This window comes from Anabas testudineus, chromosome 19 (genome assembly GCF_900324465.2).
Source record: "Anabas testudineus chromosome 19, fAnaTes1.2, whole genome shotgun sequence".
Classification (NCBI taxonomy): domain Eukaryota; kingdom Metazoa; phylum Chordata; class Actinopteri; order Anabantiformes; family Anabantidae; genus Anabas; species Anabas testudineus.
Window position 1 is genome coordinate 18,132,215 of NC_046628.1, and position 21,893 is coordinate 18,154,107.

Consider the following 21,893-nt stretch of genomic DNA (forward strand, 5'->3'; position numbering starts at 1 on the left):
AGCAATAAAACGCCTCTAATGTTAAAACCAGAAGTTTTCTCTGAAAACCTTCAGCCTTTGACAGTTACAGCCTTCACTGGACAAATGTCAGAGTTTTCCTGAGAGCTGTTTGGTTTTGGTTCCCGGCACCATGCTGGGTGAAAAAGAAGCAGAGACACCTCATAAAACTAAATATGTTTGAGTTGAAGTGATCACGTCATTGTGGTCTGCGGGAAATGAGTTTTACTGTTGTCTGCTTCTTACAAACTATTAATCAGGAAAACAACATCTGTGACCTGAGTTTTAGAAATCAATAAAACAAATGATCACGTCGGTTTCTGTTACACGTAGACAGGAGAACCTGAGCAACACAAAGAGAAAAGAGACTAGTTCAGATGATCCAGAAGCATTTTGGTACTTTTCTTGTTCTCGTCACTCATTAAACTGCTCTGTTGACCCGGCCCGTCTCTGATCACCTGTCACTTGTTCAGCGTTCATGAAGTTCTGCTTCATTAAACCTCTTACATTACTTCCCCACACTGTGACTTTCAAAATAAAAAGAAATAAAGCCATCTACCCAATGCACTAATGAATTACATTAATAACTTACTGTGACTTTGGAAATATTGTTAATTTACTGAAGTTAAATTACCTGTAATTATAATTATGTTCTATGAAAAACCTTTTTAAGCTGATAAATTAGTGGAGATCACAGCAGAGGGCAAGACTTGAAATAAAACTCTGCAGTGTGGGTTCAGTCTTTGATTATTGGTCATTCTTGCTGTTCAGCTCAAGGTGAACATCACTGTGAAAGTTAAGTTTCACTACTTCTTTGTACAGGACCTGTTCATTTTCGCGTTTAACTTGAGGCTCCACTGAGTCCAGATCATCACGTCCAAAACTTTTCCACAGTTTATTCTATTTAGAACAATTTAATCCAATCAGGAGACTTGAAACACATTCAAGTGCACGTTCATCTAGTTTCTCTAATATGAACGGAACAAACGTTTCCTTCAAGAACATAATAAAAATATGGCAAACAATAAAAAAAATGCACAACAGAACCAAGTCAGATACAAAATAGCACAAAAAATAAACCACAGCTTTGAATGAGACCTGTGCTGTGAGTTGTAAATTCAACTCATGTTTCAGTGGTTTCATTAAAAACATCTTAGAAATCGTAGAACTCATGGACCTGAGAGATTGAAGCCTGCTGTAAAGCTGCAGTTGATAGAAACAGAAAAATAGAAAAACTCCCGACAGGAGTAGAAATAGAAAAATAGAAAACATCCCAACACGACTACGACCTCAGGTCACCGGTGATGTAGTTACCATGGTAACAGCACAGCTGACCGGCTCTGTCTCGGGGGCAGTAGGAAGAGTTTCCCGCCTCGACAGGACGGAGGCGAGGAAGAGGATGATACAGCAGAGCATCATGAAGCTGCCGCTGATGAAGAAGGCGACGTCGTATGACTGAGAGACGTCGTAAAAACGACCTGAAGGAGACGAGACGTGGAAACTTTATTGTTTCACAGTGATTCACTCGTTTCTACTGCAGTAAATCCTCTTACTACTTCTCAAGCTCAGTCAGACCCCGACGATCCGGACCTCATACCGTCTTACCTACGACAGGTGGACCCAGCATGATGCCGACGCCTCCAAAGAACATGAGGATCCCGTGAGCCTCGGCGAACTTCTCTGTGGCGACCACTTGACCCGTGATGTAGGGAGTCAGAGTCCAGTTCCCGCTCAGGAAGCCCAGGATCACGGAAAGCACCTGGAGGTGCAGGTACGAGCTGCAGGAAAGATAAATTTCTGCTGGTGAAAGTTTCCCATTTTCAGAACCCGACCTGGTTCTGTGTCGAGTTCCGCGCTCGTAGATTCTCACAGTATGGGACCAGATCACAGCTTAGTCTCATTAACTGGGTTTTAACCTGCTGAATACAAAGGTCACCTGACCTCTGGCCTCACCTGGCGAAGGGGATGAGCAGTACTCCCAGCCCGCTCACTCCAACCGTCAGAGCGTACAGCAGGACGCTGTCGACCCGCGGCACGTCGGCCGTGACACCCAGACCCAGTTTACCCACTCCGGCCCCGATGGAGACGAGGGAGATCAGAGACAGTGAGTGGACGTCCCCCGTTAGCCCCGAGCTATGAGCCAGGTCCTCCAGGAAGATCTGAGGCGGGGTGTTACCTGCAGGGTGAGGTTCAGGTGACCAGGTCAACTGGAGGATAAAGGACTGGGCACGTTCAACTGGTTTTAATGGAGTTTTTTACTGAATGACGCACCGAGACTGAAGAAGAAGAGAGACATGCACAGCGCCATGAAGACTCGGTCCTGAAGGAGAGACCCCATGGACGACAAACCCCTGAAGAGACAAAAACACCCGTCAGCTCGTGGTTCCAACACAGGAGCCGCTGCTGTAACAGTGAATGAGATCCGGCTTCACAGAGTCCAGATCCAGAACAGGGTGGAGAGAGGACGTTTTAAACCGATCAGTCTCAGCTGGATTTGTTCTGTGACTCGACAACAGTGAAAAATTAACAGCAGCAGATGGAAACCAGTGGACACAGCTGCAGATACTGTATCGGTCCAGTACGAGTACCGAGCACCGACTCATTGAGACTGACACACACACACACAAACACACACACACCTGTGTGACATCAGTCAGCTGTTCGGTAACACCTGAGGTCCACACTGAACGTTCACCACGTCTCCTCTGATGGAACAACACATTAATAAAGTATCTGATGTGTGCGGCAGACACGACATCTCCAACAGTTCGGATCTGTTCAGTCAGAATTCTGTTTATACTATTTAATTATTTTTATTTACTTTATTATTTAATTTACTTTAATAATTATTTTATTTAATGTGACGTTGTCTAAATTATATATTTTTATGTGTGTGTGTGTCTCTCTCCGCCCGTCTCTCTCTCTCTGTCTGCCTGTCTCACTCACTGGGTGTAATGTCTCATCTTCATCTTAACGAAGCCCGAGCAGCTGGACAGACTCCTCCTCTTCACCCGCTGATCCTTGGTTTCCATGGTGATAACTGCATCTGTCCCTGCAGGTTTCTGATTGGTTGGCACCTCCTCCTGCAGCTGGCCCTTTAAGACGGCGGCTCGTTGTTTGAGGTAGAATCTGGATGGGGTCAAAGGTCGCATGAGGCCGGCGCACGCCACCACGTTGAGCGCCAGCACTCCAACGATGAGCAGGCAGCCGTCCAGACCCAACAGCTTGATGAGCTCGCTCTGCAGCGTGGAGTACAGGAACCCACCCACACTGGTACCTGAGCACAGGTGAGACATGAACACTGTGCCTGATTCGCTCACAGGAAGCGGTGCGGTCATGTGACGGACCTACCTGTGGTCACTATCCCCAGAGCCAGGCCCCTCCTCCTGTCAAAGTACAGGCAGGTGATGGTGAGGATGGCGGCGTACAGCAGACCCAAGCCCACACCTGAGCAACAAAAACACAGACGACACGATCACATGATCGCTTCAAGCCAATCGGGAGTCCGTTTGTGTTGGACTCCTGCGGACTGAAGGACACCGTTTAGAAAATTCTTTGGTTCCGAGTTGTTGGTTTTCGACCTACTGACAACAGGTTTTTATTTCTTACAAATCTAAAAGTCCAAACATCAGCTGAACTCAGTCCCTATAGTGGGTCAGTCTCCTGCTGTGATTCACCACAGTCGGGTTTCCTCACAGAACCGGACCGCACACTTCAAACAGCTTTCAGGTGCTTTACTGCCACCTGCTGGACTGGCTCCGTTTAGCTTTAAGCTGATTAGTGCTCTGTGGAAATTCTCTCTGAATTCAATTTGAACCTGGTTCGCGAAAGAGAACTGAACCTGTGTGATCCGGACAGCAGACCTGGGTCCAGTGTGCTCCCTCCTTTAACCAGAGCAGCAGCTGGTCTGGACCTGTCTGCTCCAGGTTATGTCCTAGTGTGAACTGGAGTCTTACCGACCACGATGCCGTAGGAGAAGATGAGGAAGGCGATGTTGGGAGCGAAGGCACTGAGTATGAACCCCCCCGCCCCCACCACCCCACTGAAGATGGTGACAGGCTGAGCACCGAAACAGACCACACAGGCGCTGCAGACAGGACCTGCAGGGACGAGGACAGTTAGTTCACAGAGAGGAACAGCAGCTGCTCTGTTTCTGTCCGTCTTCAACATCACCCCCTCCTCACCTACTACGAGCCCGACTCCGGTCACCAGTGACCCCACCCAGGCCGTCGTGGCCTTCCCCTCCCCGAAGACGAGCAGCCACTCGGGGTAGAGGACGCCCACCGACTGAGGAGAGCCATACCCCAGCAGCAGAGCCAGGAAGCCGGACGCCACGATGACCCAGCCCCATCCACCGTCCAGGGCAGGGGGCTGGGGGGAAGGAGAGCTGGGACCCGGGGGGCACATCATGTGACGGTGGTGGACCTGCAGGGACACAAGCAGTAAAGAGGGGAGGGAACCAGAGGTCAAAGGTCAGAACAACACAAACACGAGGCTGAAGTCGAAAGAAGCTCTGAAATGAAAAAGTGAACAAGCTGAGAACTCGAAGGATTCGGTGCTGAGAACCGTCCTTGATCAGAGCAGGTCCACTTCTGGACTGTTTGATTTGAAGGAGAGAAATATTAAAATGTTAAAGTTATGAAATACTGGTAGGAAGTTACATCCTATTTTAAGTGAGAATTGTGACTCTTCTTGTGGACGTTTGGACCTCAAGGAATATTATTATTAATATCAATGATGCATGCTTAAAAGACATAAAGACCTGGATGTCCTCCAACTTCCTTCTTCTAAATCCAGACAAGACAGAGGTTATACTGTTTGGACCTAAAAATCTCAGAGACACTATGTCTAAACACATTCTCACCCTTGATGACTTAGTATTGTCCTCAAGTAATACTGTAAGAAATCTCGGAGTTATCTTTGATCAGGATATCTCCTTCACTTCATACATCAAAGAAATCTCTAGAACTGCCTTTTTTCACCTAGGAAAATTGTTAAAATTAGGAGCATCCTGTCCCAAAGTGATGCTGAAAAACTAGTCCATGCATTTGTTACTTCCAGACTGGACTATTGTAATTCATTATTAATAGTTTGTCCCAATAACTCATTAAAGAGCCTCCAGTTAATCCAAAATGCTGCAGCCAGAGTTCTGACTGGAATTAGCAAGAGAGATCATATTTCTCCAACGTTAGCTTCTCTCCATTGGCTCCCTGTTAAATCCAGAATTGAATTTAAAATTATTCTCCTAACTTATAAATCCCTTAATAATCAGGCTCCATCTTATCTCAAAGACCTTATAGTTCCTTATCTTCCAAGCAGAACTCGCCGTTCTCAGACTGCAGGTTTACTTGTGGTTCCTAGAGTTTCCAAATGTAGAATGGGAGGCAGAGCCTTTAGCTACCAAGCTCCTCTCCTGTGGAACCAGCTCCCAGTTCAGGTTCGGGAGGCAGACACCCTCTCTACATTTAAGACTAGACTTAAAACTTTCCTTTTTTATAAAGCTTATAGTTAGAGATGGATCAGGTGACTCTGAACCATCTCTTAGTTCTGCAGCTATAGGTTAGTCTGCTGGGGGAACTCTACTAATAAACTGAGCTCCTCTCCTCTCTCCTTTCTCCTCTATCTATTCTAATTCTACCATTGCATGTCATTAACTTTGTGTCTTCTCTCTCCTCTAGTTGTGTTTCCTCCTCTCAGTCTCCCTCTCTCTATCTTCCTCCTTGGAGCTGTATATCTCCAGAGTCCAGTTACTGGTTCTACTACCCTGTCCAGTGTTTTCTGAGGCGGATGACCGCCCACCCTGATCATGGTTTTTTCCTCTCCACTGTCTCCTGGATGCTGCTCAGTGGGGTTGTTGGTTTTCTATATACGTCTGTACACAGTTATATTCTGTAAGTTCTTAAACCTTAAACACTGTAAAGTTACTTGAGACGTTGTCTGTTGTGAATTGACGCTATACAAATAAAACTGAATTGAATTATTGATCTTTAAAACATGTCTAAAATTCTGATCCTCTCTCTAAGCGTTCTGAGGTTCTGCCATGTTCTATTGTGTTTCTTTTTTTCTGTCCACTTAGCTTAAACCAGGTCCCAGCAGTTTTATATTGTGGACCAAGTTTGTCAGCAGAAATTCTCCATCACTCACTTCGCTGAGAATCTTTTTATTCTCTCAGATGAATAAAGTTTGAAACTGTGAAGACGTCTCTTCTCTCGTTCTCTTCACCTTCGACTTGCCGAACTATTCTTTACTGCTTTGTTAGCGGACACAGTAGAAACACAGCAAAAACAGTAGAACTACTAGAAACACAGTAGAACTACTAGAAACACAGTAGAACTACTAGGGACACAGTAGAAACACAGTAGAAACAGTAGAACTACTAGAAACACAGTAGAACTACTAGAAACACAGTAGAACTACTAGGGACACAGTAGAAACACAGTAGAAACAGTAGAACTACTAGAAACACAGTAGAACTACTAGAAACACAGTAGAAACACAGTAGAACTACTAGAAACACAGTAGAAACACAGTAGAACTACTAGAAACACAGTAGAAACACAGTAGAACTACAAGAAACACAGTAGAACTACTAGGAACACAGTAAAAACACAGTAGAACTAGTAGAAACACAGTAGAACTACTAGTAACACAGTGGAACTACTAGTAACACAGTAGAAACACAGTAGAACTACTAGAAACACAGTAGAACTACTAGGAACACAGTAGAACTACTAGAAACATAGTAGAACTACTAGAAACATAGTAGAACTACTAAAAACACAGTAGAAACACATTAGAACAACTAGAAACACAGTAGAACTACTAAAAACGCAGAAGAAACATATTAGAACTACTAGAAACACAGTAGAAACACAGTGGAACTATTAGAAACACAGTAGAAACACAGTAGAACTACTAGAAACACAGTGGAACTACTAGGAACACAGTAGAACTACTAGGAACACAGTAGAACTACTAGAAACACAGTAGAAACACAGTGGAACTACTAGAAACACAGTGGAACTACTAGAAACACAGTGGAAATACAGTAGAACTACTAGAAACACAGTAGAAACACAGTACAACTAGTAGAAACACAGTGGAAACACAGTAGAACTACTAGGAACACAGTAGAACTACTAGGAACACATTAGAAACACAGTAGAAACACAGTACAACTACTAAAAACACAGTAGAACTACTAAAAACACAGTAGAACTACTAGGAACACAGTAGAACTACTAGAAACACAGTAGAACTACTAGAAACACAGTAGAAACACAGTAGAACTACTAGAAACACAGTAGAACTACTAGAAACACAGTAGAAACAGAGTAGAACTACTAGAAACACAGTAGAAACACAGTAGAACTACTAGAAACACAGTGGAACTACTAGAAACACAGTAGAAACACAGTAGAACTACTAGAAACACAGTAGAAACACAGTAGAACTACTAGAAACACAGTAGAAACACAGTAGAACTACTAGAAACACAGTAGAACTACTAGAAAAACAGTAGAACTACTAAAAACACAGTAGAAACACAGTAGAACTACTAGGAACACAGTAGAACTACTAGGAACACAGTAGAAACACAGTAGAACTACTAGAAACACAGTAGAAACACAGTAGAACTACTAGGAAAACAGTAGAACTACTAGAAACACAGTAGAACTACTAGAAACACAGTAGAAACACAGTAGAACTACTAGAAACACAGTGGAACTACTAGAAACACAGTAGAAACACAGTAGAACTACTAGAAACACAGTAGAACTACTAGAAACACAGTGGAAACACAGTAGAACTACTAGGAACACAGTAGAACTACTAGGAACACATTAGAAACACAGTAGAAACACAGTAGAACTACTAAAAACACAGTAGAACTACTAAAAACACAGTAGAACTACTAGGAACACAGTAGAACTACTAGAAACACAGTAGAAACACAGTAGAACTACTAGAAACACAGTGGAACTACTAGTAACACAGTAGAAACACAGTAGAACTACTAGAAACACAGTAGAAGTACTAACAACACATTAGAAAAACAGTAGAACTACTAGAAACACAGTAGAAACACAGTAGAACTACTAGAAACACAGTAGAACTACTAGGAAAACAGTAGAACTACTAGAAACACAGTAGAACTACTAGAAACACAGTAGAAACACAGTAGAACTACTAGAAACACAGTAGAACTACTAGAAACACAGTGGAACTACTAGTAACACAGTAGAACTACTAGGAACACATTAGAAACACAGTAGAACTACTAGGGACACAGTAGAAACACAGTAGAAACAGTAGAACTACTAGAAACACAGTAGAAACAAAGTAGAACTTCTAGAAACACAGTAGAAACACAGTAGAACTACAAGAAACACTTTAGAACTACTAGGAACACAGTAGAAACACAGTAGAACTACTAGAAACACAGTAGAACTACTAGAAACACAGTAGAACTACTAGAAACATAGTAGAACTACTAAAAACACAGTAGAAACACAGTAGAACAACTAGAAACACAGTAGAACTACTAAAAATGCAGTAGAAACACAGTAGAACTACTAGAAACGCAGTAGAAACACAGTAGAATTACTAGAAACACAGTAGAAACACAGTAGAACTACTAAAAACACAGTAGAACTACTAAAAACACAGTAGAACTACTAGGAACACAGTAGAACTACTAGAAACACAGTAGAAAGACAGTAGAACTACTAGAAACACAGTAGAACTACTAGAAACACAGTAGAAACACAGTAGAACTACTAGAAACACAGTAGAAACACAGTAGAACTACTAGAAACACAGTAGAACTACTAGAAACACAGTGGAACTACTAGTAACACAGTAGAACTACTAGGAACACATTAGAAACACAGTAGAACTACTAGGGACACAGTAGAAACACAGTAGAAACAGTAGAACTACTAGAAACACAGTAGAAACAAAGTAGAACTTCTAGAAACACAGTAGAAACACAGTAGAACTACAAGAAACACAGTAGAACTACTAGAAACACAGTAGAAACACAGTAGAACTACTAGAAACACAGTAGAACTACTAGAAACACAGTAGAACTACTAGAAACATAGTAGAACTACTAAAAACACAGTAGAAACACAGTAGAACAACTAGAAACACAGTAGAACTACTAAAAATGCAGTAGAAACACAGTAGAACTACTAGAAACGCAGTAGAAACACAGTAGAATTACTAGAAACACAGTAGAAACACAGTAGAACTACTAAAAACACAGTAGAACTACTAAAAACACAGTAGAAACACAGTAGAACAACTAGAAACACAGTAGAACTACTAGAAACACAGTAGAAACACAGTGGAACTACTAGTAACACAGTAGAAACACAGTAGAACTACTAGAAACACAGTAGAACTACTAGGAACACAGTAGAACTACTAGGAACACATTAGAACTACTAGAAACACAGTAGAACTACTAGAAACACAGTAGAAACACAGTAGAACTACTATAAACACAGTAGAACTAGTAGAAAAACAGTGGAAACACAGTAGAACTATTCGGAACACAGTAGAACTACTAGGAACACATTAGAAACAAAGTAGAAACACAGTAGAACTACTAAAAACACAGTAGAACTACTAGAAACACAGTAGAACTATTAGGAACACAGTAGAACTACTAGAAACACAGTAGAAACACAGTAAAACTACTAGAAACACAGTGGAACTACTAGAAACACAGTAGAAACACAGTAGAACTACTAGAAACACAGTAGAACTACTAGTAACACAGTAGAAACACAGTAGAACTACTAGAAACACAGTAGAAACACAGTAGAACTACTAGAAACACAGTAGAACTACTAGAAAAACAGTAGAACTAGTAGAAACACAGTAGAAACACAGTAGAACTACTAGGAACACAGTAGAACTACTAGGAACACAGTAGAAACACAGTAGAACTACTAGAAACACAGTAGAAACACAGTAGAACTACTAGAAACAGTGGAACTACTAGAAACACAGTAGAACTACTAGAAACATAGTAGAACTACTAGAAACACAGTAGAACTACTGGAAACATAGTAGAACTACTAGAAACATAGTAGAACTACTAAAAACACAGTAGAAACACAGTAGAACAACTAGAAACACAGTAGAACTACTAAAAACGCAGTAGAAACACAGTAGAACTACTAGAAACGCAGTAGAAACACAGTAGAATTACTAGAAACAGTAGAAACACAGTGGAACTACTAGAAACACAGTAGAAACACAGTAGACCTACAAGAAACACAGTAGAACTACTAGAAACACAGTAGAAACACATTAGAACTACTAGAAACATAGTAGAAACACAGTAGAACTACTAGAAACACAGTAGAACTACTAGGAACACAGTAGAACTACTAGGAACACATTAGAAACACAGTAGAACTACTAGGAACAAAGTAGAAACACAGTAGAACTACTAGGAACAAAGTAGAAACACAGTAGAACTACTAGAAACACAGTAGAACTACTAGAAACACAGTAGAAACACAGTAGAAACACAGTAGAACTACTAGAAACACAGTAGAAACACAGTAGAAACACTTTCACCTGTGTTCGCCGCGCTCCCTCCTTCCGCCGCCTCTTCGCCGACAGATCTCAGTCTCCCTCCATCTTCGTCGTGCTTCTCTCTGGGTTTTCACGGCAGCACCGTCTCCAGCTCCACCCTCGTCCTGTTCAGTGTGAAACACTGAACCGCCACAGGAAGCGGTCCAGGCCTTTGTGGCACAGAAACCGGTTTGAAGCTGTTTCTTCTGGTCTCAGCGGAGCCGCAGCTCCGCGCCTCGCTTCGCTCCAAGTGTTCGCCTGTTCGTGGACGAACACTAAACATGAAATGTTAAAAATCAAACTGGAGCTGGATCCAGGACTCAGATACTTAATGATAGTTACTGGATTTCAGAGGGAGATACTGTCCATTTTCATCTGTTCCGTGTATCTGCAGAACCTGATTAACATAATTATGACTGATTCAGGGTCCAGTGTCCTGGTCCAGGAACCAGGAGTCGAACCACCGACCCTGGGATTCATAGACAACCGCACCATTAGCTGAACTAACTGAGCCACAACGTCAGCTTTAGTAGTTGGTTGAAAATCTTTGACTGTCAGGACCCGGAAACCTCCAGGTGCTGGTTTCTTCCCTGTTGGTGGTTGGACTCAGGTCAGGTGACTGACTGGACCATCACAGAACTGTCCACTTCTTTGACAGCATCTTCAGGGTGTTGTCCAGAACCAGGTCCTCTGCATATCCATGTACCGTATGTTGTTTTTAATCAATGCCCTTTTTTACATTTTGGTTTTTAGTTTTAATGCTTTCGATTCGTCTTTTTCCAGGTAAAGCACCTTGAATTGTCTCTGTATGAACCGTACCAGACTAATAAAGCTGCCTTGTCTTTACTGCGTTTGTCCCAAAGTTTTCCGTCACCCCTTTTAAACATTCTCTCACCTTAAAGGCCAATAAATGTGTAAATCACATAATAATAACAGAACATATCCCTGAAACGTTAAATTATCCTGTACACTGTTCTACAGCGGTTGTTGTGTTGTTGGGAGGCAGCAGCTCCTCTTTGTCTTTCTGATCCCTGAGACGCTGAGGAGACAGAGAAGCACTGAGAAAAAGACCCCATCTCTTCTCAGTCAAACTCAGTTTGATGTCTCACGTGTCTCATTTGAGTATTACGGTTCAACTGAATCAGCATTATCTTACCTTAAACAAATTCAGGAGGTGAGTCCGTCACTGTGAGGCGACATCAGGTTTGGTTCCCAACGATATTACACAACCCGTCAGTACACACTCAAGGACAAACAGTAAGTTTCCACCTGTTTTATCTCACTGAAACAGCAGCTGTTCAGTAATTTATTAAACTTTGGAACATATAAAAACAGCTGAGAGACATCAGAGCAACATTTTCACATCACTTCAGCTGAACTCTGACCATGAAGGTAAGTTTGAAACTTGATGTATTAAACAGTTTAAATATTTCACTGACACGTTCACTAAGTTTCTCAACAGTATTTAAAACTTTGTTAGAGACAATATCGAACTGTTCAACTCTCCACACTGGCTGATTTTAGAAAAACTAAATCTCTCCTGTTCCAGTTGGTGTCAGTGGTCTTCATCCTCCTCGTTACAGCAGTGACCCACTGCGTTTCCCTCGTTCTCCCACTGGACTGCAGTGACATCTATAATCATGACAACAGCCAACCCAGTGGAGTTTACACCATCTATCCCATCGGAGCCACGTCTGCTGTCCAGGTACACGTCCGTCCTTCCACATTATGTAAAGGTTGGTTCAGACAAAGACCAGGTAAAGACCATGAAAAGGTCTCAGACAGAGGCACAGCTCTGCTAACGTTTCTGATAGAAGAGAGATGATGGTGAAAATGGACTCCAGGACACAGACATGTAGACTTTTCCCCCACACCACCTACATTTATCATCCTATCTTAATTCCTTATTAAATCTACATAACGTCTGACTGGGAGATGCTGTTTTCCCTGTGATGTGGCGCTAATGAAGAAGCTTCAGCCTCAGACAGCTCAACACCTCCTCAGAGATGCAGCCTCATGGAAACAAGATGCCAACAGGTCACAGCACAGACGTCTGCAGACAACGTGAAGTGACAACTGGTGTTTAAGCACCAACAGTTTGATGCCATGTCTTCACCAAAATTCACAAGTCACACAGCAGTGATTAACTAAATTTAATCAGTTTATCCCTCTATACTCACAGAAAACTACATTTCTACAGGAAACTAATCCTAAAATCAAACTCTGTTGAAACAGACCAATGAGCTTCCACAGCTTCTGCTACAAACTCTGGAAGCTCTGGATCTTAACATGTGGAGGGCTCTGGCAGTGCTCATCCTGTAGATACTGGTGCTGGTGTTGAATTTTGTGCCAGATGTGGCCTCAAGAAGGGACACGACAAGATTCGACTGGTCAAAAGAATGTTTGTTTTAAAGAAGCTCAGGAACGAGGGAGATGTGAGGTGGACGAGGCAAAGTGTTCACGTCAAGATCTAGAAGGATATGGACAGTTCGTAATAGTTAGTGAAGCTGGTACTCAACAAGAAGTGAGCAGGGTCGACAGAACATATCCCTGAAACGTTAAATTATAGGAGCTGGACCGACTGTTCAACCTCTGTAGGGTTTAACTGCTAAACTCTGATTAAAAGTGAGACAGTGACAAATGTGACGTCTGTGTGCAGGTGTTCTGTGACATGGACTCACTAGGTGGGAGGTGGATGGTGAGTACTTGACTCTAGTTGTTTTCAGTTTCAGATCATGTTCAGACTGAACCTGATGTTTTACTAATAAATCTTAGTTATTGGTCTTAATCTATTGATACAATCTGGATTTATCGATTTAAACTAAAACCTCGCCCTGTCCCCAGGTGTTCCAGAGGAGGATGGATGGTACAGTGAACTTCTACAGACCCTGGGATTACTACAAGTTTGGGTTCGGTAACGCTGCAGGAGAGTACTGGCTCGGTGAGACCTGAAAACCAGACTGACACACATGAAGCACACAATTCCTAAAATAAAACCATGAACAGGGCTGCGATGTGGTCGAAGTCCAGTTCAGAGATGGTTTGTACAATGGTTGATTTATTTCCAAATGTGTGGAGCGATGTTGGACTGTGTCTCAGTCAGTGTGAGGCTGATCGGTGCAGTCCAGGCATTGTTCTCCAGCTAAGATGAGACAGCGTAGTCTCTCCAGTGTGTTCTTGATTCTCCTGCCAGGAAAACCTCCAGTGGAAGAAAAGCATGAGGTATCCTGATCCCAAACCCCAAAATCCTCAACTGTCTTCTTTTGACCCTGAACATCAGCTGTTCTCTGAGCTCCCTTCCAGGACCCAGCACCTTATTCTGGACTCTCCACCTGCACGACACATGATACTCACAGTTGTATCACCTCACCTGGAAAAGGGCCAGACTTGGGTCTAATGCCTGACTGAGTCTTCCATGTGTCTCAGTCAGGGACTCGACAAAACTGGAACTGGGTGCAGTGAAAGTCAGGTGGTGGGTAAAGGTGAAAGGTGTTGACACACATCCAGACTGAGGGACGGTTTCACAGCTCTCCACTCACACTTATCCGGACTCCCAGAGACCAGATTCTACATGTTTTGTGTGTGTTTGTGTGCATGTTCAGGTCTTGAGAATCTCTTCCACCTGAGCCTGAGGAAAAAGTACGAGCTGCTGGTGGACATGGAGGACTTCAGTGGAAACACAGCGTTCGCTCGTTACTCCTCGTTCTCCATCAAACCAGAATCTGATGGATACAGACTGAACGTATCTGGATTCACTGACGGAGGAGCAGGTGAGGAAATTCATGTTTATGTGTTAAAACATAGGTGTCAAACTCAGGACCTGCGAGATCAGATCAATCTACTCTGTATTAGAGCTGCCCCCCCCCCTCCAGTATACAGCGCATACACTGCTAATACTACGAATCCCAGAATGTTTTGTTCATGCGTTGTCTCGTCAGTCGAAGACCACCAAGCGCCCCCTCATTTTTTGTTGAAATTCATATATCATACAAGTCACCTTGGACAAAACCCCCCTCCCCAAAAATGGCCAAATGACAGATACCAAGTGCACAGTTCACTAAAATACTCAGTGTACTCTGTAATGAGACATCTAAGAACAGATGTCAGGTATCTGAGTTGAACCAATGAGCATCAGAGTAAAAACTGAGCTTGAATGATGCTGTGTTTATGAACTCTTTCTACTACAAGACATTAATAGTTGAAAGATTGAAGTAAATTATTATTATTTTGTTCTTTTGTTGTTGGCCTATAAAAAAGATTTTCATTAAAAGAGAACTCAAAAGACTACAGATAGAGAACTAATAAATTATTTTATTCATTTAAATAAGAAACAAATACCAGTGATGTGTTTTATTTTTAAGTTTAATTTCTCATTTCTTTATAATATTACGCTTTGCTTGCTCCAGATTCAATGTTTATGAAAAACTAAAGTTTGTCTCCATATGAAAAGGTTCAACATTACATATCTGGAGAGATGGAAAATATGCACAATTGTAGTTAATATTTCAGTATTTATTGAGTTTGGCCGGCGACTTTGTCCCAGTTTTCAAGTTTGACCCACTGTGAATTTGAGTTTGACCCCCCAGTGTTAAAAGGAAAGCTGACTGTATGTTCCAGTGGCTGTTTTAGAGATGATGCTCAACCAAATATTTAACTGCATTCTCATGACTGAATCATTACACGTTGTTTAACACAGAAAAACCACCTCCCTAGCTGCTGCATAGTGTAATGATAAGATCACCGCCCTCCATGCAGGAGACTGGGGTTCGAATGCCAGCTGTGTCCCCCTCCAGTCGGGGTCCGAAAACCTTTCTCCTTATCTGTTTACCTTGTTAGTTACTTTGGATACAAGTGACTAAATGTAAATATAGTAACTAGCATACTAGAGAAAGTTTAAGTTATACTTTACTTTAGGGTTTTGGGTTGAGCTGAAAATTATTATTATTATTGTTCACTAAGGAGCCTGGGAAATTCCAAGGGGGAGGAAAACAAAAGCAAATTAGCTAATTAAGTCATGTGTGCTCTGAAGCTATTCCCTGTTGTTTTTTTGGGGTCTGTCTCCTTCTGGCAGCTCAAATAAAGCAAAGTGTTTATTAATTAATAACAATTTACGTTTACTAATTTAGGTTAATTTACATTAATGTCTTTTATAAGATGAAACAAATGATCTAATGAGGCATAAACTTTTACAAGGCACTGTATACATGCATCATTCTCATTTGTAGCTAGACCCCTGACCAACGTATTTGTGATTCACCATTTACACCAATTAATAACATATCCTCATCATAAAGCAGCTGGTTAGTGTAGTGGTAACATTATCGCCTCCCATGTGGAAGACTGGGGTTCATATCCCAGCTGTGGCCTACCTCCAGTAGGGGTGCTTAGGCAAGACCTCCTCACGCTTACCCTTGTACTGACTTGTAAGTCGCTTTGGATAAAAGCATCTGCTAAATGACTAAAATGTAAATTCTAACTGAATATATAATTAATATTTACACTGGCCGTCCAAAAATAAAAGACACCATCTTAGTTACTGAACCCTAACTGATGCAGTGAGCAGCTTCTCATTTCTTAAACAGACAAATGTTAATCTGTTTCAGAAGAGTCAAATTATTGGCATGAATCAAAGAAAACGTCTAAGGAGATTGATGAAGCTACTAAAACTGGGTTAAGAACTGTCCAATGCACTATTAAAAACTGGAAGGACCATCGTCTTAGAGGAGGAAATGTGGATGGAAAAAAATCAAATATTAAAAAAACAATAGTAGAACATACAGCTATGTCTAATGGTAAAAGAGCATTTTCACACACACAATGTGAAGGGAACTGAAGCGATGAGGACTAAACAGCTGTGTAGCCTTAAGAAAACAGCGTTTGTCAGTGAGACTAACCAGAAACAAAGCTTAAATTTGCTAGGGAGCATAAAAATTCAACTCAATTTTATTTGTATAGCACTAAATCACAACAGAAGAACCCACTGAGAACCTTTGGGATGTGCTGGAGAAGACTTTGTGCAGCGTCCGACTCTCCATCATCAAAACAAGATCTTAGTGAAAAATTAATGCAACTCTGGACGGGAATAAATGTTGAGACATCGAAGAAGCTTATTGAACTGATGTCACTGTGAATGTGCTGTAATCAAAAACAACAAAAGAGAGTGTGAGACTTTTTTCTTTTGGACGAGCCGTGTACATAAAGAAAGAACCACACTGCAGTGATTCTAGTTATTACTGCTCATTAGTCTGACTTTTACAGACATTCCCTGAAGGTAACAGATCCTGATTTAAAGCCACAGTCGACAGAATACTTCACTTAGACAAACCAGTATCAACAGGTGCAGGTTTCTTCAGTACATTTATCTCTGTGCTGTGTGTCGGTGTCTTTCTTTGATACAAACACTCAAAGTGAAAATGTTTAAATCCTTCACATCAGCATCTCTACGTTGGACTTTAGTGTCTGATCTGAGGTCAGAATCTGTCATCTAGAAGATGAGGATGTGAATAGCCAGTACTCCTAGTAGTAGTTCCAGTACTGTAAGTAGTATTAGTATCACTAGAAGTGATGATTATATACTTGTGTTTCTGTAGGAGACGCCCTGACTTATCACAATGGACAGAGGTTCTCCACCTTTGACAGAGACCAGGACTCAGCAGAGGTCAACTGTGCCAGATTATACCTGGGGGCGTTCTGGTACAATCACTGTCACCATGCAAACCCCAACGGGGTTTATCGCTGGGGGCCTGATGGTACTGTATATGCTGTTGGGGTCTCTTGGAACCAGTGGAGGGGTCATGACTACTCCCTGAAGAGCATCAGCATGAAGATCCGCCCTGTGCAGTAAATGTCCAGGACAAACAGACAGCAGAAGATCTGATGTTGATTTTTTCCTCTTTCTCTCTCATCTATCCTATAATCTCCCAGAATCTGTAGAATGAAACAGTCTGATCAGATGATAATTCCTGTATTTGCTTCAGTATAATCTTCTAAATGAATCAGTAGTTGACAGAATCTTTTCCATCGGAGCTGAAGTCAGGTGTTGACTGTGTGTGAGCAGCTGCTGGTGCAGAGAATGATGGACAGGTGGGAACTTAGTGGAGGATAGAGAGGAACAAATCCAGAGCAGTTTCCATCGGAAACATCCAATGAATGAGTGAAGTGATGAAGAACCAAAGGACGGGTGGAGCTGACTTTATTAGAGCAAACAACAGCTTAACTGTGCTGAAATGAACCCGTTCCACCACCACATGTCCCTGTTGTCTGGATTCTGCTGCTGCTACTAAACACACACTCAGCTTTAAAGTCCAACTAACTGGTTCCTTCCTGTTTGGTGGAGGTTTGAAAGTCTGATGTGAATCATTATCTGCTGTTTACTGACAATAAATGAGAAGCTGAGCATCAACTGATGTGATCTGATGTCTTCACATCTTGTCCCTTCAATAGTTCAAAAGTAGTTTTTCTTCCTAACATCAATCCAAGTCTGACTTTACTGTTCCAGTACCACAGTTCAGTTGATGGAAGATCTGTAAGGAATGTGCATTGATCCAATTCAAATGCCAGACACCACTTATGGTAAATAAAGGTTTGTTGTACAAAGAGAGAATATAGGATGTTGGACAGGATCCGGCTGAGTAGATCAGCAACATAGATCTGATGGAGACATCAATAAGTGAGCACTGATTATCTGAATATCTAGGACTTACTTGGATAATGGTGGTTGGGCAAACTACTCTACGTAGGAGAAGGAAGGAGCAAGGAACTCTGTGTATTGAAGTCTCTAGGAGTGACATGGTGGAAGTCGACAATAACGAGCAGCAACATTTAGGATGAAATAAAGTAATAAAAGTGGAACAAAAAGAGAACTCGTCAAAAGGTAAAATTGACAAAAAGACAGTGGTCACAAAAAAAAAACAAAAAAACAAAATCACTGCAAATTCTGCAGGCAAAAACTTCCTAAAACAGGGGGTTCAATGTCCATGATCCAGGTCGAGGTCTGAAAGGTCCAGTTCGAATCCATGAGTCGTCTAAAGCCGGGTGTTTGAGGTGATCCACATGTGACTTCCAGAGAGGGAGAGCAGGAGTCTAAAACCACAGGAGAGGGAGGGTTCGTAAAGGGAAGAAGAGGGGAGGTAGGATGATTATATTAAGCTGGATACAATGGACTAGGAGGAGAACAGGAAGCATACCAAAATAAGAGTCAGGGACAGGAAGTACAGGAACCAGGATCATGACAACATCAGGGTTGGTTTAACTAATTCAGACTAACGTGCTGGAATTAGGCTAAAATAATTCTGTTAAATCACATTCCCATGATTTAATGGTTCTTAGAAAACATGTTGAGGATTGAGCTTCTTCATTTTGTGTTAGTGAGATCACAAGAGTCACAAACCCAATCTGTCCTCCGGTGGTTTTAATCTTGACCAAGAGAGAAGTACTTAGTCTGCATTATTCTGGTTCTTCAACAACATGGACGGGGAAAAAAGCACGTGAAAAAATTAAAAGAAGACAGTAAAGTTGTGTACTGAAGTCTGAAACAGAACTCCTGAAAGTTATATGTAAAGTGGTAAATCAGGATAAACAGATTCTGTATATGCTGCCATCTACTCTCACTAACCCAGAGGTCCACCTGTCCTCACCATAACGTCACAGGACTTGATGTCAGACAGCTGCCGCTGTTCCCTACAGATTCCCAATTTCCAGTCTGAGTGTAGAGTGGAGAATAGACAGTTTAGACCAGAGGCTCTGGGAACAACATTGAGGACCACTTCTGAGACAACAACACGACAGGTGTGGCAGGGGGTCCAGCACCTAACCAAGCACAAGTCCTGCAACACCATGACGGCTGTGGGTGATGTTGTGCTCGCAGCGGAGTTAAACCACTTCTTTGCGCGCTTCGAGGTGGAAGGACCTGGGACAGCTGAAGCTCAAACAAAGTGCAGGAGTATGAAGTGAGGTGTATGCTGAGGGCAGTGAACCCCAGAAAGGCTGCGGGACCGGACGGTGTGGCTGGGAAGGTCCTCAGGGAGTGCGCAAACCAGCTGGCTGGGGTCTTCACCAACATTTTCAACTCATCACTGTCTCAGTCCTACATCCCACCATGCCAAGTCAGCCACAATTGTCCCGCTGCCAAAAAAACACCTCCATCAGCAGCCTTAATGACTACCGACCAGTAGCTCTGACACCTGTCATAATGAAGTGTTTTGAGAAACTGGTCCGACGTCACATCATGTCCTACCTCCCACCCACACTCGACCCACTACAGTTTGCATACAGAGCTAACAGATCGACAGAGGACGCCGTCGTCACAGCGCTCCACACCACCATTTCCCACCTGGAAACACAAGGGTGTTATCCTAGGCTGCTCTTCGTCGACTTTAGCTCTGCATTTAACACAATTGTACCGGACAGACTGTCAGCAGAATTGTTGGACGTTGGACTTCCTCCCTCCACTTGCTGTTGGATCAGAGACTTTCTCTCTGACAGAGTACGGAGAGTCAGAGTGGGTCCTCATCTCTCCACAGCCCTGAGTTTAAACACCGGTTCCCCACAAGGCTGTGTGCTGAGTCCTCTGCTGTACACCCTGTACACGTATGACTGTGTCAGCACACACCCAGACAATGTAGTCATTAAGTTTGCCGATGACACAACTGTGGTGGGGCTTATCTCTGGCGGTGATGAGACAGCATACAGGGATGAGATCCAGAGGCTGGTGGGGTGGTGTGAAGACAACAACGTGGTCCTAAACACCTTAAAAACAAAAGAAGTGATCGTGGACTTCAGGAGGAAGAAGTCAGATCTGCAGTCCATCCTTATCAATGGGGAGTGTGTGAAGAGGGTGCCAAGCTTCAAGTACCTTGGTGTGCACATTGATGAAGACCTCCAATGGTGCTCAAACACCGCAGAGGTTATGAAAAAGGCCCAACAGCGTCTTCACTTCCTGAGGATCCTCAGGAGGGTCAACCTGAATAGAGGGCTGCTGGTTGCCTTCTACATGTACATATATATATACATATATACATATATACATATATACATATATACATATACATATACATATACATATACATACATACATACATACATATATACATATATACATATATATACATATATATAAATATATATACATATACATATATACATACATATACACATTTATATGCATATATATATATATATATATATATATATATATATATATATATATATATATATATATATATATACATACACACGCATATATATATATATATACATATATATACATATATACATACATACATATACATACATACTGTATATATACACATACACATACATATATATATATATATATATAAGAATGTTCTCAAGGAAGCATCTTCCAATCTTACATTTTACATTTTTACATTTTTACATTTAGTCATTTAGTCATTTAGCAGACGCTTTTATCCAAAGCGACTTACAAGTTACAATCTTCTAGCACTCTGAGAGAGGGCCCAGCTCACGACGCTCCTAACCGATGTGACTAGAATCAGGTGCGTTCGTAGTAAAATCTAATTGATTTTCTGCCAAGTAAGCAGTTAATCTGTCTGTGTCCATTTCTGGTAGTTCCCTTGTTCAGATCTAATTTGTCTCACAGTTCCATGGATAGTCATGAAACAGTGCAGCGCATTTAAGAAAGCATCTGTTGTCGGATCTCCCAACATTTCTATATGAACCACCGTTAAGGATAAACAGGAGAAGGTTAGGCCATATCTCTTTCACTCTTTACAAGCCGGTGGAGAGGGCTTGACACGGGGGGGGAGGTCTGCCATTGTTTGGGTCTCAGTTGACCTGCAAGTTTTCCTTCTTTGTAGTCTAATATGAGGTGTGTTACCACACCTTCTTTCAGAAAGATTGCTGAATGCTTTGTTTTGGGAATGTTAGTTTTAATAATGTCATTATTAAACAGAGTTTGACATCCATCTTTCTCTCCTCCCCTGATTTAGTGTTTGTGTGAATGGGTGGAGCATCAGATTAATTCTAATTATTTGCTGCATGACTGAACAAGCGGGAACCTCTGTCTTTAATACTCCACCTTTGCCACTCACAACTAAAACAGCATTTTGTTTGTGAAGCTCCTCAGTGAGGATCATAAGTTTCCATTGTTATGATCCTGATCCTGGGTCAATATTAGCCTTATTAATGTCATTATTAAACGGAGTTTGACATCCGTCTCTGTATTTGACATTTGTCTTTCTCTCTTCCTCTTGATTTAGTGCTGGGTATGGGTGGAGCAACAGGTGGTGCCCTTGAATGTCCCACTCTATAAATTGCTG

At 42.0% G+C, this 21,893-nt stretch overlaps 2 protein-coding genes across 2 annotated transcripts; one reads left to right on the forward strand and one right to left on the reverse strand.

Annotated features, from left to right (window-relative positions):
* Window positions 1-289: 289 nt before the first annotated feature.
* On the reverse strand, window positions 290-4,414 carry LOC113156686 (monocarboxylate transporter 9-like). The gene is made up of 9 exons (XM_026351932.1): window positions 4,182-4,414; window positions 3,954-4,097; window positions 3,349-3,444; window positions 2,944-3,274; window positions 2,269-2,348; window positions 1,951-2,173; window positions 1,603-1,775; window positions 1,312-1,475; window positions 290-340 (listed from the first exon to the last, which is right to left on the reverse strand). Exons 1-9 carry the CDS (start codon window positions 4,405-4,407, stop codon window positions 290-292), a joined length of 1,488 nt encoding a protein of 495 aa, XP_026207717.1. The 5' UTR covers window positions 4,408-4,414.
* A 7,448-nt stretch (window positions 4,415-11,862) lies between these two features.
* LOC113155960 (microfibril-associated glycoprotein 4-like) lies at window positions 11,863-18,000 on the forward strand. The gene is made up of 6 exons (XM_026350725.1): window positions 11,863-11,985; window positions 12,143-12,298; window positions 13,253-13,291; window positions 13,438-13,534; window positions 14,196-14,363; window positions 17,184-18,000. Exons 1-6 carry the CDS (start codon window positions 11,980-11,982, stop codon window positions 17,435-17,437), a joined length of 720 nt encoding a protein of 239 aa, XP_026206510.1. The 5' UTR covers window positions 11,863-11,979; the 3' UTR covers window positions 17,438-18,000.
* The last annotated feature ends 3,893 nt before the right edge of the window (window positions 18,001-21,893 follow it).